This window comes from Chelon labrosus (assembly GCF_963514085.1).
Source record: "Chelon labrosus genome assembly, chromosome: 4".
Lineage (NCBI taxonomy): Eukaryota > Metazoa > Chordata > Actinopteri > Mugiliformes > Mugilidae > Chelon > Chelon labrosus.
In genome coordinates this window covers 23,359,147-23,377,294 of record NC_140340.1, presented here as the reverse complement: position 1 = coordinate 23,377,294, position 18,148 = coordinate 23,359,147, and the positions used below count along the sequence as shown (strand labels likewise).

The 18,148-nt window shown below is 40.1% G+C and overlaps 1 protein-coding gene across 1 annotated transcript in view; it reads left to right on the top strand.

Moving 5' to 3' along the window:
- Window positions 1–18,148, top strand: part of ptprt (protein tyrosine phosphatase receptor type T) — a 336,883-nt gene that overhangs the window by 284,348 nt on the left and 34,387 nt on the right. Inside the window, exons 20-22 of the mRNA XM_084543813.1 lie at window positions 2,369–2,461; window positions 3,474–3,568; window positions 9,026–9,113. Of these exons, the coding sequence (XP_084399939.1) occupies window positions 2,369–2,461; window positions 3,474–3,568; window positions 9,026–9,113 (276 nt within the window). The remainder of the gene's footprint in view (window positions 1–2,368; window positions 2,462–3,473; window positions 3,569–9,025; window positions 9,114–18,148) is intronic.

Here is an 18,148-nt window from a genome sequence, read left to right as displayed (position 1 = left end):
AGTCTATATAACCCCTATTCGATACACATCATTATGTGCGTGTCTGTGGGTGTGAATACATAAACAAGAACCAAACTGTATGTGTGTTATGTGTAAACGTGTAAAAATAGTGAGTGGGCCATGGACATGATTTAAGCTGACTGAACTGAGATGAACTGCAAACACACAGTCAAAGAAAGTTGAATGAATATTGCAAAAAAAGAGAAGGCAATTAAAAGAGGAATGCAAAGAGGAAAAGGTAGGGAAATATGGTCATGCATTCTTACCTTATCTTTGAAATTGTCAGTGACTTTGACAAATGCTTTTGGCAAGTAAGGAGATGACAAACAAGTATGGCTGTCAGGTCAATTTGACTGTAAACTTCACAGTGCCCTTTATGTTGAGAAAATATTAACCAAATAAGGATCAAGTCAAGGAAACGATATATAATAAATTAGCTAAAGAAAGTCATTAAGTCTTTGACATTAGGCAACCCAGGCTAGAAGTGGCATTCATAGAATTAATTTTCATAATATATGTACTGTAGGAAACACCAAGCCTGCTGCAGATTTTTGCAACGGTTACTATTTTTTTCTGATAACAGTTATTATCAACTTAAGCATTTTTATTTTTATGGCGATATTAAGGTAAAGTTAGGAAAAATCTTTGCATACAACATTTTCCAGACATTAATACAGTAAATACAGTAACAACATATGGTACACAGGACATGAACCATTGCTCAGGTGACAAAGTCCAGCTATCCTCTTCCTGGACTAAATCCCTGCAGTAACTTTTTTGTTGTTCTTAAGTTGTTGTTTTTTTGGCAGAACTAATTTGTAGTTAGTACAAGATAGGATTGTACATAAAGCTATGTGGGAAAGAGGGATAAGAAAGAGTATCCTTCAGTAATAAGATAAATTGCAGGAATTCTCAACTTTTCTGGAAAGATGGTGTGAGGTAGGAAAGTCAAGTATGGTTCTGATTCAGTGAGCAGACAGTTTGTTTGTCTTGGCCTTTCCTCGCCTCTGCTTTTCTCCTCCTCACTTTACTCCTGTCTTTCCATCACCTTTCCCCCCATCTGTCTCCTGTCCCGTTCTCTTCTGAACTCCCGCACTCCCTTATTTGCTGGATTTTTCTCACCTCACCTTCGTCAACACCCCATCTCTTCTCATCACGCCTCCTGTCTTTACCGCTACTTATCTTTTCCTCCTATATCCTTCCCTCATGTAATTTCCCTCTTTCTTTCCTCTTCATCAGTTTTCTATTTGCCACCTGTTGCAACATTCTTTGTCCTCTCCATCATCACCCCTTCTTTCATTTCCATTTTGTCCTTAAATTTTCTGTGACAATCTTTCGCAACTTCCCTCTTTCACACACATTATTTGTCAGCTATTTTGAATCACTCACTTAAGCCCTTTAGCTGTACTTGCCTTGTTGTTTCATCACTTCTTTCTTTGTTCCGACCACACACAGATACACGCACACACACTCACACACCCCCAAGCTGCAGCGTGACCCATGTGGCCGGCTCATTCTTCATTTGTTAGGGGAAGCCGGTGTTTGGATTGGCTTATGGAGAAGCCACTTTGGGCTGCTAATGAATCTACAGCCATCATTAGCATGCAAATGGCTCGATTAAGAAAACATAGAGTCATGCAGTTTTATATTACAAAACAAAGACACACACACTCAGTTCAGTTAGGCTGCAGGTCTGGCTGGTTGTCAGGAGCCACCGCACAAAATGACACTTTATTAAAACCACAATGAGGAGATTAAAACATTAACTAGTGTCACAGCTCAAGTCAGCTTCTTCCAACTTTGAATTTATTCTCCCTTTATTTCTCATTGTTAATTTCATGCTATTGTCCTCTCTGATCCCTCCTGTCTTTTACTTTTGCATTTTGCTATACTTCCCAGTTTGTCTTTCCCAGTTGAATTTTACTTCCCTGGCTGAGGTACAAAGGTTACCTACAAATAAAGAAAAAATATGTATTGGAAACATATTAACCAACATCTATGTAGGGTACTGTGTATGAGGCTTCTTTCGCCAATACTCTTTGAAACTTCAAACTAATAATGGATGTGCGTTAGTGGTCTTCTGAACCCTCCATCTATTCCTCCATCTGTCCTGACTAATAGAGCGCATACACTCATCCGATCAATCTGTTCATCCCCTAATTGAAGGAGAGATATTCCAATTAGCTGTCCTGCCGCCATCCAGGGATGTCTACCTTTAATCACTTATCATCAATAACCAATCTCCTCTCACCTATAGTGTCCACCTACAGTATGTACAATGTGCAGATGGACTGAGTATGCATGTGGGTGGTGGAAACTGTTATTGTCATGCTAACATCTGTCTCCTTCTCTCCATCTTCATTAACAGACAGTAGCCAGCCTTCACTTGCCCAGCCGTCTCTGACCCTCCAGAGTTTTCCCTATGGAGGCTGTGAGTCTGTGGAGCTGTCTTACCAGAGTGGTATGTGAAATTACACAATTAGTTGTTTAATTTGTTAGTCAGGCAGTTTGCCAGTCTACCAGTTAGGTAGCTAGTTATCTGGTAAGTCAATTAGTTAGCCCACTGGTAAGCTAATTAGCGGTAGAGTCAGTTAGGAAAGTAAGATAGTTAGATACTGAGTGAGTCAGTTATTTAATTTATTAGTTAGCCAGTCAGTAAAGTGGACCGTAAATTAGTAAGCTTGTCAGTGAGCTCACTGGGAAGGCTATAGCCACCATAATTGTTTGATTAGATAACTTGTAGCCTGTAGCCATCAGTTAGCTAGTCAGTTAGTTAGCACTTAGTTTGTAGCTTTTGTAGTCACTTTGTTTGACAACTACTAGTTAGCTTGTCAGCTGGTAAATTAACCACATAGCAGTATTAATTCAGCAAAAGTGTTCAGTTAATTTTTTTGTTTGTGAGTTAGTTATTTGGTTATTCATGTAGCCAGTTTTTAACCCAGACCACTAGTTAGCTAAGATTGCTATTGAGTGCTGGTCAATTAGTTGGCATGGTAGCCAGTTTGTTTTTCACTTACTCGGCCTGATAATCACCAACACTTCAAAAAAGGTTTTACTAGTAAATATTCAAACATTTAACTACTGTGGAACCAAGTCAGGATGAGTTGAAAGAAAATGAGTTCTGCACTTTACATATACAACAGTAAAGGAAGCAGTTTGCTCAGCATGAGATCAGGAGAGAGAGACAGTCACTGTGTCACTTTGATTAAATCTCTGATGAGTTAGTTATGTGGTGTATCATCATGTGAAAACTGATTAGAAATGCAATGTTCAACATCCTGCCATCAAGCCATCCATCCACCCACCCAGTCTCCTTCCCACATACTTATTATTCCTCTCTTCCTGTTAATGAATTCAGTCTCTCTCTCTCTCTCTCTCTCTCTCTCTCTCTCTCTCTCTCTCTCTCTCTCTCGCTCTCTCGCTCTCTCTCTCTTTCTAAAATGTCTTTGGTCCTGCAGGTCAGTTCCAGGCAGGCCAGTTTCAGCCAGCTATTCGAGTTGCAGACCTCCTCCAACACATCACCCAGATGAAATGTGGACAGGGTTATGGCTTTAAGGAGGAATATGAGGTGAATACACACACAATGTGAAATATGATGAGAACAACAGTAAAACAGATACCACGCTTAAAATGGACGGCATTGCTGCTATTAGTAAGAAGGCCAAAGGTCTATAGCTGCAGGACCTAGATAATAGGTTGAATAAAATGTTGCTGTGACCCCAGAATGTACAATATAAATACAACTGTTGGTAAAATGCGAGCTAGAGAGAAAGAGGGATTTTCTGTTGTAAAAGAAACATATATATATATGTATATCAGCGCCCTGGTCTACACTGACACCTTGCAGAGAGAGTATTCTTGCCTTTTGTTAAGTGCATGACAAGATATGCTTCAGTTGTCCCCATGACCATTCATAGAATTTAGCTGCAGGTATGCTGTTCACTTTTGCACTGAGGTCACCGATCAGCTGCATGCGTTAATATTTCAGAATGGAAACCTGGAAACTGGATGGTTTTCTTGTTTTGTCAGTTTACAGTTAATGATCCAAGAAATTCTTTGGAATCTCCAACACAGTGCAGCTTGGTAATTAGATTCCTTTATTTTTGCAAACATGCTATTATAGTTACTCTAGTCCCCTGTTGTTACTGCTGAGTTGTGCAATGCGCGTGTGTGTGTATTTGTGTGGGAATGAGAGCGATTGAATTTGATTTTATGAGATAGGGCGACTTATCAATTATTAACTCTTCACCTCATCAATATTAATGATCAGAAAAACAAACAGGCAGACTAAAATAAACTTTCTGCGTGTTACTTTTCGTCCTCCCCAGTTTTACTTTGTTTTTCTTTCTTTCTTGTTTCTTTTTTTTGTTCACCCCTAGTATAGCTTTTTCTTTATTCACAAGTTTCTATAGTATACATCCCTGTTGTTCTCCCTCTTCTTCCCCAAACCATTTGACCTCTCATTCTTTGCCTTAATCTCCGTTGTTTTCTTTGCATTTTGTTTTTCTACCTTGTATTATATCCCAGCTTTGTTTCTCTCTCTGTCTGATTTCTGTCTCTGTTGTCCATGTTGCTGCCTTTTCAGATTTCCGTCACTATTGTTTTCTGTTCTTTTCTTCTCTTGATGTACATTTTCTAACTTTAACTCTATATATGGGCTGGCTGAATGGAGCACAGTTTATCACATACAGATATTCTCATAATCATTTTTACACATCTACCGTAGGTTAATTCTACTACCAAACTCCCATTGCCCCTCTTTCATTCGTTTATTCCTCCACCAAACCACCCTGCTTTCCTGTCCGCCACTTTATTCTTCCTTCATTTGCTGTGTCTCTGTTTCTGAAAATAAATCTTTGTAAAGGCCACAGGAAGACTCCTGTTTTTCTCCATCTCCTTCAACCTCCCATTCTCATGAGAATGAATATTTTCTATTACCGACTCTGCATGCGTGTTGAAAATTGTCCCTCCGTGATACCGTACGTTATATTTTCATTTGCTTCCTGTCATTTTGGTTTAAACCCACTGATACGTTTCAGGGGAGAGCAAATGTGATTTATTCTCGAGTGTGTGTATATGTGCATGAGAGAGAGACACACACAGAGACGGTGGAGCTTTATTTATAGTGCTGGCAGCTACCACCTGTCACTAACAGTAACTGATAAAACACATACCTGTTCACTGGACAATAGAGAGCTGAGGTAATGTATCCAGACTGACTTCCTCTCTACTTCTTTTAATAACTCATAGAGCATTTCTTTTTCTTCAGTCATTTCCAGGGGTTCACGTTAATATTCTGAGACAAATTAGCACTTACTTCCCCAGTTGCTATAAATCGAAACTTTTTGGTTTGTAAGATATTAATTAGCGATCACTTTGTGGGGTGGCCCTTTGCAGGTGACTATACAATAGCTCAAGTACTTATGTCATCGTAACTTGGTTTAGTCCATAGTTTAGTTTTAACTTGCAACCCCTCGACTCCCATATAGCTTTTACTACTTTTGTTCAGCCGTGCCTTTGAGCCAGCAACCATTTAGGGCTTATAGCAAACTATGTTTGTGAGAGGAACCTAATGAACCCCGAAGATCCAGTTTCGCTTCAGCTCTCTATACCTACACGTTATACAAACAAAACATATATTCTCATGCGTATCTGCCTATTAAAAGTGTGTTTAGAAATGGATCCTCATATTTTTTACAGTCTGATTAGCAAGCAATGCGTCTGGGGTGAAGTGCCGGCACATTTTGGAAGCGTCTGTGTGTGCGTGAGTGTCCACTGCCACACCCCATATGGTGTATTCTTGTTCCTGTCTCAATGTGTGATGTGACCTGCGGTGTTGAAACCCATTAACCCCACTAACACCAACAGCAGCTACTCTGTCAACATTCTGTTCCCTGGTGGCATTTCACTTTTTATATTACAAGTCATATAAACTCTGCAACCATGTAGTTTTGTGAAGAGTTGTAATATATCTAATAAATTAATAAATGCCTCTGCTGATTATATTAATTCTCCCATTTCCAGTTTCTGCCATCAGACAATATTTGATATACTGTATATTTGAGCGTCTATGTTTTATATTTCACTCACATTTCTTGTAGTGAACAAACATGCTGTGATTGCCAAATTCTTATGTCTATTCTTGAAGTGTTTCATTTAATTTAAATATTATTGCGAAAAAGCCAAAGCACCCACTCAGTACACGAGAGACACAAGAGTGTATGGTCCACCCACCCCAGGCTGTGATTTTATTTGTAATATTTATAATCTCAAACATACTTTTATTAAGACTGTCTAGGTTTTGCAGATTAAAAAGGAGGACAGCCAACCCAGACCCTCTGCAAATGTGTACACACATAGATGCCTAACCCTACTACAGAAGTCTGTTACCTTATTACCGGCTTCAGTTTGTTTTTTCTGAAGAAGCGTCCAGTATGAGACGTTTCACAATACAGTACGTTTACACACACTCTCAGGGCCATATGCCGCTGTAAAAGAATCCATTTTCTGCATGACCTAGCAATAAGTTTAGGTGTCTGTTTTTCTGTCACATTGCATTTGTTTAGTATAGCATTGTGTATGTGTGCCTGTGTGTGTGTGTTTGTATGTAGGTCATATCACTGTCAAAGTGAAAGCTGTTGTCTGGTCTTCTTAAGCCCTTAATGTACTCAAAAAGGACAGTTCACTTGTCTCTATAGGGAGATGTGTGTGTGCTGGTGTGTGTGTGTGTTTGTGTTTGTGTGACCTCAGTGTGTTATAAGGGTTGTTCTAAAGTAGTTCACTGTCCATATGGCAACCTTTGAGAGTTGGGGTTTGGTTGCTTAGCACAAGCTTGTGAGTAGTCTCTCTCTCTCTCTCTCTCACACACACACACAAACACATGCACACATATGTTATATATATTGTTATGTACACATATTGACCCAGTACAATATGTGTATGGTTGCAAAGCTATATAAGATCCTCACACACAGAAAAGTATGTATAGGTAAATGTGCGATGAAAATGCATACATGCACACATGAGCACACACACACACATATCTCATTCTGTCCTTGCTGTGTTTGTAAGGCTTGTCACACAGGCCAGCATCACAGCAGGGCAGAAGGGCAGTCTGCCTTCTCTCCTCCAACAAAGGACTGTCTGAATATACTCTTTTAAAGCCAGCCAACAGAAAAATGAACCCAAACTTTCAGTCTTTTCTCAGCTCGTGCGGCGTGTACCTGCGCTTTTTCCATTCAAACATCCCAAATATTTTTCATTGCATCCACTGTCTAGTTGCTTCTTGTTAGTGGTTGTGTTTTAATTTAGTGTAGGAACTTTACCACAGTACTTCTGCAAATGAAGTTGGAATGGGGTTATGTTTCCATCCCTGCCTCTTGATTTGGCTGAAATCTTAGGAAGGGTTACCTGGCCAATGGGCTGACCCATTTTATATTGATAGATCTGGGATCACAGCCACTAGAAGATACACTATATTACCAAAAGTATTCGCTCACCCATTCAAATGATCAGAATCAGGTGTTCTAATCACTTGGCCTGGCCCCAGGTGTATAAATTCAAGCACTCAGGCATGCAGACTGTGAAACAAGACATTTGTGAAAGAATGGGCCGCTCTCAGGAGCTCAGTGAATTCCAGCGTGGAACTGTCATAGGATGCCACTTGTGCAACAAATCCAGTCGTGAAATTTCCTCGCTCCTAAATATTCCACAGTCAACTGTCAGCTCTATTATAACAAAATGGAAGCGTTTGGGAAAAACAGCAACTCAGCCACGAAGTGGTAGGCCACGTAAAGTGACGGAGAGGGGTCAGCGGATGCTGAAGCGCATAGTGCAAAGAGGTCGCCGACTTTCTGCACAGTCAATTGCTACAGAGCTACAAACTTCATGTGACCTTCAGATTAGCCCAAGTACAGTACGCAGAGAGCTTCATGGAATGGGTTTCCATGGCCGAGCAGCTGCAGCCAAGCCACACATCACCAAGTGCAATGCAAGGCGTCGGATGCAATGGTGTAAAGCACGCCGCCACTGGCCTCTAGAGCAGTGGAGACGCGTTCTCTGGAGTGATGAATCACGCTTTTCCATCTGGCAATCTGATGGACGAGTCTGGGTTTGGAGGTTGCCAGGAGAACGGTACATTTCAGATTGCATTGTGCCAACTGTGAAATTTGGTGGAGGAGGAATTATGGTATGGGGTTGTTTTTCAGGAGCTGGGCTTGGCCCCTTAGTTCCAGTGAAAGGAACATTGAATGCTTCAGGATACCAAAACATTTTGGACAATTCCATGCTCCCAACCTTGTGGGAACAGTTTGGAGCGGGCCCCTTCCTCTTCCAACATGACTGTGCACCAGTGCACAAAGCAAGGTCCATAAAGACGTGGATGACAGAGTCTGGTGTGGATGAACTTGACTGGCCTGCACAGAGTCCTGACCTGAACCCGATAGAACACCTTTGGGATGAATTAGAGCGGAGACTGAGAGCCAGGCCTTCTCGACCAACATCAATGTGTGACCTCACCAATGCGCTTTTGGAAGAATGGTCAAAAATTCCTATAAACACTCTCCTCAACCTTGTGGACAGTCTTCCCAGAAGAGTTGAAGCTGTAATAGCTGCAAAAGGTGGACCGACATCATATTGAATTCTATGAGTTAGGAATGGGATGGCACTTCAGTTCATAGAATGAGTAAAGGCAGGTGAGCGAATACTTTTGGTAATATAGTGTAGCTTTGTGGACTTCCAAGCTAACCAACAAGCAGTAGTGTCTTTATACTTTTTTCTTGGCAGCTGTTTTTCAGCCGTAATACCTTTGTTGTCCTAAGTGCCTAAGTCTTTTGCAAACGATCAGTTGATTGTTCTTTCATTCATATTTATATTCATGCTGCTGTTTCAACTTCTGCCAGCCCGTGTGTCAGTGTACAAGCTCGAGGCATCATACCATATGTGCATGCATATTTTTGTGCAAAATGAAACTATTTCTGTGTCTGTGTCTGTGCATATGCATGAATTTGTTCATATGTATGTTTAGGCCCTGGCAGAGGGACAGACGGCGCCCTGGGAAACGGCCAAGAAGGACGAGAACCGCAACAAGAATCGCTATGGCAACATCATCGCTTGTGAGTACTGCAATATGAATGAGTACTAGTGCAGAACTTTTTAGTGAATATGGTGGTAGTATTAATTTAGCTCAACCACAATTCTAAATTTAGCTTGGTGTGGTTAAGTTGAGTCTGGTTTGGTTTGGTTTGGTTTGGTATGGCTTATTTCAAGTTAGTGTTGATATAGTTTTGTTGGTGCAGAAGATTTTCCCCATTAATTGTTCGTGAAGTTTGGGTTGGTTTTGTTTTGTAGGACTTTTATTTTTAATAAGAAGTTATCACTGGTTAGTCATTTAGTAAAAAAATAGTAATATAGGAATTCAACATTATGGCTTACATACCTTCAGTTCTGAGTCCTGAGTCCTTTTTGCATATTGTTCAAAAATAAAGTTGGCATCAAATGCTCAGCCAAATTTATAGTTTTGTTTTTTAAGTTTCTAACCGAATTAGATAATTTATTTGGACTAAGTTTTACGTCCTGTTAGGTGTCTAAAAAGTACATATTGAGTATCGGTTTAGAATAATCAGTGCAAAAACATTTCAAATAACACCCAACCTAAGACATTGGTCCAAACTTATATTTGGCAAACATCTGCCCTGCTGAAGTGCCTTTCAACAATTCACAACTGACTCTTGGCAGCTGTATGTGTTACCCTGTCAAATGGAGTCATTTGAGAGTCATATGCTCACCACAATAAATTTAAGAGATGCTAAAATGTAGCTTGATCTCTTGATATTTTCACAATATCTGACATTAAGGCCAGTTATATTTAAACCAAAACTATGGCTTTGAATAATATTCCTGGGTGATGGATTGTTTCTCAAAATCGCTTTGAAGATAGTGATTTTTAGAGCAAGAAAAAGATTTACACTACTTCTGCATCTCAGCTTCCACGATACACCTTTAATCCAAATAGGAGAGAGTTCTGAGGTACTTTCTGTTGTAAAAGTGAAACATGAAATAAGGTGATACATAAAAACCCACGTGTGTATAACGTTTATTCGTGACATACTCAAACTATCTTCAGTCAGACCCTGGAAATGGTCAGAATTATGTTCTCGGATAATTATCGTTCTTTTTGAGCTCATTATCTGCGAGAACCAGAAGCAGATTTCACGGCGGCTTGACATATTTCTGCAAATAAAAATGACCTCTGCATGGGGTTGAATAACAGTCATTTTGCTGTAATCTAAGTCAACAACTCCACAACGCTCACATGACGTGTATGCCTACTTTGCTGTTGCTCTTCTGAGCATCACCTCATAAAGCCCACAAAAACAATTTGATTGCCCTGGCGGGTCTTTGCAGGAGCATAATCTGTTCCTAACAGAGCCATCCTAGAACAATTTTTTGTTGCAAAAATGTTTTGGGCAGGGGATGTCGGACTGACTTCCAGGCTACTGAAAACCCTTGCTAGCCTCGCAGAATTAACGCATCAAACAACCCTTAATGCAACTCTGCCATGAGAACGCAGTCTCTAATTGTTCCCTTGTCTTATGCTGAGACTTGTGTAGTACAGTATTGTTGCAAATAACACACAGTGACACTCTGAAAGTTATTTTTTTACTATTGTAATTAAAAAGTCAAAATATGATAACCTTGCAAACAGTGCTTCTAATATACTAAAACCCAAGTTACTGATAAAAAAAAAAAAAAAATGTTTTAATAAGGAAAACTATTGATTACATGATTTGAATGTCAGTAATTGTAAATAACTCAAGTGGTTTCTCTGTCGGACATATTACCGAGCGTCATTTTTTACACAGTCTGGTACAGGAAGTCATGTAAAGAAATGCTTTCAGTTTACAGGAGGATTTTATTTCAATCCTGCCTGATGATCAAAGCTGGCAAGCCAGTATTTTATTCAGAGAAACTTTTGTCAAAATGAAGCTTCATTTTCAAGCAAAAGCAGCCTGCTGTAATGATATTCAGAGAGATGCGCGCACACCGCATGTAGCATGAGAGTGTGTCTGTGTTTGGCCATTAGAGTGTGAATTAGCATGTGAATATGACAGTGTGTAATATGTCAAGTATTTGCTATAATTTTGTGTGCACCAATGATGTCTGTGCGATTGGATGGTCTGCAGATCCGTGTGAGCATGCGTGCTTGTTATCTTGTACAAGGCAGCCTCAGGCCTTTATTAGGCTGGAGATGCAGATATTTGCTAGATGTTTTATTAAGTGGCTTAGGTGTGTGTACGTATATGCACGTCTGCCCTATCTGGCCCACGTGCACGTGCCGTACATAACCAGCGTTGATTAAGGTCTCACTTGTGTGCCTACATTTTACAGATCCTGTGTGTGTGTGTGTTGGCATGCACAGATCTATGCGTGTGCGTATATCTCATTACAAGAGTTTAGATGTCAAGCCAAAGACACTGCACTAACCTGAAGGCTTTAAAATGAAACATTGCGGTGAAATGAAATAGCCTGTCACAGATTTGATAGCCAACAGGAATTATGATAAATTTGCTATTAGTACAAATCCTTTAATTACAAGGGCCTAGTAATGGAAACTGTCCATCTTGCTTGCTGTGATTGTACAAAGGCTCATTTTCCTGAGAAAATGTTTTAAAAAGCCCTCGGGGGGGAAACGACTGTGTGCGGTGTCTTTATTAGAATGGGGAAATGTGATGAGACAGGCAGAGCGACTGGCTCGAGCTAAAACTTGGGTAAAAGGTTCTTATGTAGTTTTCTTTTTTTCTGGTTCAAAACGCCTTTTAAACTAAACGACGTGCTTTCTCTTTTGAAGCCCATACAAAAGACAATCTCTTAACCAATTTCCTCTCAAAGATGGATAGATTCCCTATCTTTTACACAAACTGTAGGTAGCTCTGCATGCAGGGCCTTTGTTAAATTTTTGCCCAACTCTGAGCTTCAGTCTTGCAATCACATTAGTCAAGATATTTTAAATCACTGAAACTGTTGGTGTAGTTACACTTGTCGTGACTATTTGCAATACCGTTGTGTATTCAGTTGTGTTTTATTTGCAGCCTTTGTTCGTGTTGGCATTCTTTTCCTATCTGTTGCCATGTGTTTGCTTAAGCTGCAGTGCATTAAGCTCTCCCAACCCCTATATCAGTTTGCACGAAATACAACTGAAGTAAATCTTTAATCTACTTTTTTTATTTCTCTATTTCCCACCTCAAAGTCAGTAACAAATGTCAGTGTTGAAGATATCTGATGCCTGTTAAAAAACACATTGAAAAAAAAAAAAAAAAAAATATGAGCCCTATTTGTGACAGCAGGAATGGTTTATGTTTAAGTCTCACAGAAGAAGAGGTTTAAATGACATCTATGTTTATTGGTTAAAGTCTGATCGCATGGCCTTGAAAGCCATTTCAGTCTCCATCCAGTGAGAGCACATCTAACCCAAGCAAATGCTCATTGAGCCTCGGCAGATCACTATGAAGGGAGCTAAATTTGTGGCCTGGATTTCTGAGATTTAACCAACACCCAAGTTCTAACCCTAGAAATCCCTTCCTAGGCAGCCGTGATAATCGTCCTATCCTTGTGAGGACATTTCACTTTCTGTAACTTCTCAGTAATGTGCCTTTAGCCCTTCCCTACGTGCACTAATGCATACTTTTACCACCTCTCTTTCCCACTCTCTTTCCCTCTCTGGAACAGTTTGGAAAGGGCTGATTTGAGTTGAAGTGTTAACACACTCTTCCTCCGGCCATCTGCCAAACACAAACGGTTGATGCCATGTTTGAAATCCCTTCAGCACACTGAATAAATGTTAATCTACCAGCCTCCTGTCCTCCTGTCTACTCAACGCTTCCCCTCCTCTCCTCCCGGCTCATACTCCCAACTTTTATTTCACTTCACTCCATTTGTTGCACTTCTTCTTTCCCTCTTTACTGAATTATTTTTCATCTGTTATCTCCAGTTTTAGTTTCCTTTCTTCCCTTTTTCACCACTCTGCCTGTTTTTAACTTTCTTGCCATTCGCTGCCATTCTCTTCCCACCATCTCTTGCCTTTTCACTTATCAACTTCAAATGTTCCCTCTATCGAAAATTTAAATTCAAATGAATTATTCCTCAACACTGACTCCTGTGATTTTTCAGTTTACTCCACCCACTCCTCTCCCCCTTATCTTTTTCTCACCTTTCCTTTCTTCCTCTCCTCTCTGTCCATCTGTTCGTGCTTTCTGATCATCTCTGACAGTTTATGGGTTGAGGCAAAGCGCAGTAGTGTTTCCTCATTACAGGCATCTGTCTGCTCCCATTTCCTCCACCCTCGCCTCTTTCCCCTCCTCTTTGCTTCCTCATCCTCTCCTTCTTTTTTCTTTTCCTTCTAAACCTTCACTTCATGGAACAGCCTGCCCATATGGTCATTTATAATTCAGAAGAAGCATTCCTTCAAAATAAATGCGTAGATATATTGGCATGCATTTACATATGTGAACGGAGGGGCTATGTGTGCTTGTGTTTTGCTATGCGTGTGTGTCTGTACTTGTGCAGCTACACGCTGAGGTCTAATTTCTGTTTTAGACCTTGAGAATCAAAACATTTAAAGCAGTTATTTTTTTCCCAGGGCTTCACTTTCAGATAAAAGTTCAAATGCTGTTTGATGGTTACAACCCCATAGGGCAGTGATGGCCATATGCTTGTTGTGCTTGAGTGAGTTTGTTTGGTATGGGTCTTCATGTGCACGCCCACAGTGTATTTGCAGCATTTGTTTGGCTAGAATACATTCATACAATGTCTGTTTTGATCTAATGACACCACAGCCGTGTCCATGTGATACTGGATGACACATTCAAGAACAGTGTCAGTGGGAGTTTGATTTTTCCATTAACTGAAAAAGAAATCTAATGTTTACATGGCTGACTCATCTGCAGGAACGCACTGTACATGAAGGAGAATAATAACCTTTCTAGCAGAAGAGAGGAGGTTGAATAAGTGTGGTTGCAGCAGCACAGCTAATAAGATGCAATAGCTTCCACTATTTTGGAAAGCCTTCTATCCTTCTAAAGGTCAGCACTGTCAAGATTGCTTGTTATTGGTCAGCGGTGAAAATATAAGTTTCAGAGTCCTCATTCATGTCTGACTGCATTTTGCATGCTTGAATGGATGGTTTCTCATCGATTCCTGTACTTTTCAGTAGAGTGTGTCGAGGTCTTGTTAATGAATCACATCACACCATCTGACACTGTTTACTTGACAAACAAGGTACGGACACAACAAACCACATCAAAGAAATAAGAAAGTAATTTGTGACGTTGTTTCTTGTCAACTGTGACTGGACCACAAAGTTGAACTTGAGCACACCACAAAGATTGCAGCCAATGTCTTGAGTTGGCTTCTCCTGAATCATGCTGATCAGGGTTAGGGTTGCTAAATGGAACATTGACACCGCATTATTTTATTTACAACAAAAGGAAAAAGGTGGGTAGTTTGAGTTTAACCATTAGCGTTGTTAGCCACCATGGCTAAAAAATGAAATGCTGGGAAAGTATTTTTATTTTTATTTTTTTTTTGTAAAAACTAAAATAATATTCATATTTCACCTAACTACTGAGAATAAACCATCTGGTTGTTGAGGATTTGATGTGTGACACCACTGCTCCCAATTCTTCTTTGCTCTGGAGCTGCATATAATAACACGGAGTCTGAAGTCAGCAAGGTGTTTATTTAATCTAACATTCAGAAACACTCTAACCTGCGCGTTTGTAATGATCATTGATTCACGTATTGATTTCTTCATACTGTGTCCTCTGTGCCATCACTGGGACTACTGCACAATAAACAAATCAAATGGTTTCTTTATTGGATCGAGTCTATTTTCTGCAGACGAGAAGTCTGTTGTTTTAACGTCTTTAAGTCATTTAACTCTGGAGAATTTTGATTCCCTTTGTCTCTTAATGACTGCCATAAACAGTGTGCCTTCCCAAATATAGATATTACCACATTTATATTCCGTGGTTGTTCAGCTGCTGCTGCACTTTTGCTTTTCCCAATAGGGGATGATTGAAAATTCACAAAACAATCTCAAGAAATGACTTATATGTATAAGTTATTATTCTCTTGAATGCTGAAACAGGCATCCATCTTTCTGTCTGTCTGTCTGCCTGTATATCGTGTTTCCTTCTCATTTCTGATATTAGGTTTACTATTATGCTCACTTTTCCAAAAACGAATGATAGATAGATAGATAGATAGATAGATAGATAGATAGATAGATAGATTTTTTTGTCACATGCACAGTTATACATAGTACAATGCACAGTGAAATGTATTGTTGTACCTGCAGCCAGTAGTAAAAAAAATAGAAGTACTACAGTAAACAGTAGTTTGCACACAAGGTAAGCAATATAAGTGTAATGTACACCGATAGAGAAGTAAAATAAAATAAAAATAAAAATATAGACTGAATAAAAATACACAATGTACAGAGACAAGAAGAGTGGCGACTGGATGACTAAGAATTTTCTGATTTTGAAAATGTGAAGTTAATCAATCAACAGTCTGTCACAAAATCCCACACAGGCAGCCACTCAGTGGATCAGTGCCTGAGTTTCTGGCTGGTGAACAGCTACAGCAACAATCTGTGCACTCAGGACAATGCTATTTAAATAGATTAAACACAGGCTTAAATGCTTCAGTTGTCAAGGTGAAAGTGTGCCACTCCACGGCCTTGCTCTTCTCATCTTAGAATAAAATGGAACGCTTTATTTGTCATTGTACAATGGAATTAGAGCTGCTACATCTGAAACAGTGTTAGTCTAAGGGAAAAACAGACCAAGTGCAACAAGACGTAACATCTTTCTTTCTTCTCCATGTCTCTTCATTACCAAGTTTCTCAATTTTCCTTTTCCCATTTTCCCCAATGTCGTTCCTCGTTCTGTCTATCCTTCTCAAACTCAGCTCTCCTCTCGGCTTCCTATCCAAACTTAATCTACTCGTCATCTTGAATCTGTCACTCTGTCTGACTTCTCTACCTTTCTTCACCTGTTCTTTTCATCTCGTTTTTCTGACCTACCCTTTCTGCCTCTTGTCACAACTCCCTCTCTCTGCCTTTCTCTCGCACAGAGACACACACCAACTCACACCAAAGCCTTCTTTCCATTCGCTAATGTTTACTAGTGTTCAGGTGAATGAGAATGATTACACAGGCTGTCAGTCTTTGCAAGACGGTGTTAGTATGCACACATACCCTTCACCTGGCGTTACACCTCCGAGCATCGCTGGCATAATCAAAATCCCGTCCCGCATCGTGTTGCTTCTCATTACAGCAGAGGTTGTGTGTGTGTGTGAGAGAGAGAGAGAGAGAGAGAGAGAGAGAGAGAGGATGAGTGCATCTTGTGTTTGTGAGTGTGTATGGGGTTGTGTGTGGAACAAACAAAGCAAGCAAGGAAGGAAAAACCACAACAACTGTGTTTGTATGTGTGTGTGTTAGTTTTATATGCAGCAGTACACAGTGCGTCTGCTGTCTTCCTCTCTTATCCTCCCTGGCTCCAATTCGCAACACGTCTGCTGAGCTGCTCTGAAGTCAGAACGCCAACAACTCCTCTGAAGTGTTTGACCAAAGAACCACAACAAATATTAGCATCCCCAAAGCTGTCACACACACACACACACACACACACACACACACACACACACACACACACACACAAAAATACAGTTATACAAATAAACACACACTAACAGGGACACCAATGCGGTAGCACATACAAATGCAGTGAATAACAGAGTCCTATAGCTGCAGTCTATGCGCTCATACCTACAGTACATATACTGTAAAGTCTCTCCATTCAGGCTTGTACGGATCACAGCAGTCTAGTTTGTGCTTGATTGCTTGCAGCAGTGCAGCGCCATTGCAGCAATATTCCACCCACACAGCTACAGTGAGAGGAATGTGTGTTTGATTTATGGAAAGCTCGACTTTCTCTTTTCTCATGGCAATGATTTTGTAAATGCATGTTATCCTGAAACAAAGGACACTTTGTAGACCTAAGCAGCTTTCATTAAACCCATCATCCTTTACGAAGTTCTGTTTTTTAGCCAATATTAACATGTGGCCTCCAATCATCCCAGCAGACCATTTAGCTGATTTTGTAACCTGACTTCAGGGATTTGCTCATTTTCCTCCACATGAATGTTACTGACATTGCGCACTGATGAAGACTTTGGAACAGGAAAGCTGTTGGGAAGGCTGGATGTACCCTATTATTATAACACACAGTGACTTGCAAGCTTAAGGCTAAATGGATTGTTATCCATCACCTAGTACCATCGGGGAAGCATCTTATCAGTCACAAATTTATTCTGCAGGATGGCAATGACCTCAAACGTGAAAACAATATAGAAATAAAGTGTTGTTTTTTTCAGTAACATTGAGAACAGGGTGTCTTACAAAAACCTGTTATACCACCCCACATAGCCCTGATCTCTTGTAGTCACTCTAGGATTACATGAAAAGAAAAAGTTCTCCACTTAGAACGACCTAATTCCCAAGTACCCTGGAAAACTACACATGCAGTTGAGTAGAATTGCTGCTGGTTACTCCAAACATTGATTTGTCACAAGGTTTAACCCACATGCCTAATTTTTTTCAAGGTTCCCCTTGTGCTGACAAAACAACTGAGGGTTAGTACTTGGTGTCTGGCACCGAGATGTTAGTACTTGATTCTTTGGGTCCTGTGAGTTGCAGGTCGGTGTATCCTGCAGAAGCTCAATCTGATTGGAGGTCAGGGACTTCCAATCAGGCAGGTCAAGGGCTTGGGCTATTTTTTTATGATGTTGCAGGGCACACTGTCCTTCTGGAGGAGGTCACTGTTGTTTAAAAGAGCCATTGTAATGGAAGGTGTCCTTGGCCTTTGGCAATGTTCATGTTGGTCGTTCATGTCAAAGTAATATCTTCATAAATGTAAGGACCAAGAATGTTGTATTGTAACAGTATGGTCAGTGTTATTGAGGTTATACTGGTCAGTGGTTTTAATGTTTTAACTGGTTGGTGTATAATTTTCATTGGACCCATATGAGTCTTAGTTAAAAAGTACACAAAACACACACTCTGAGGTTTCAGTCACTTAAGAAGTTT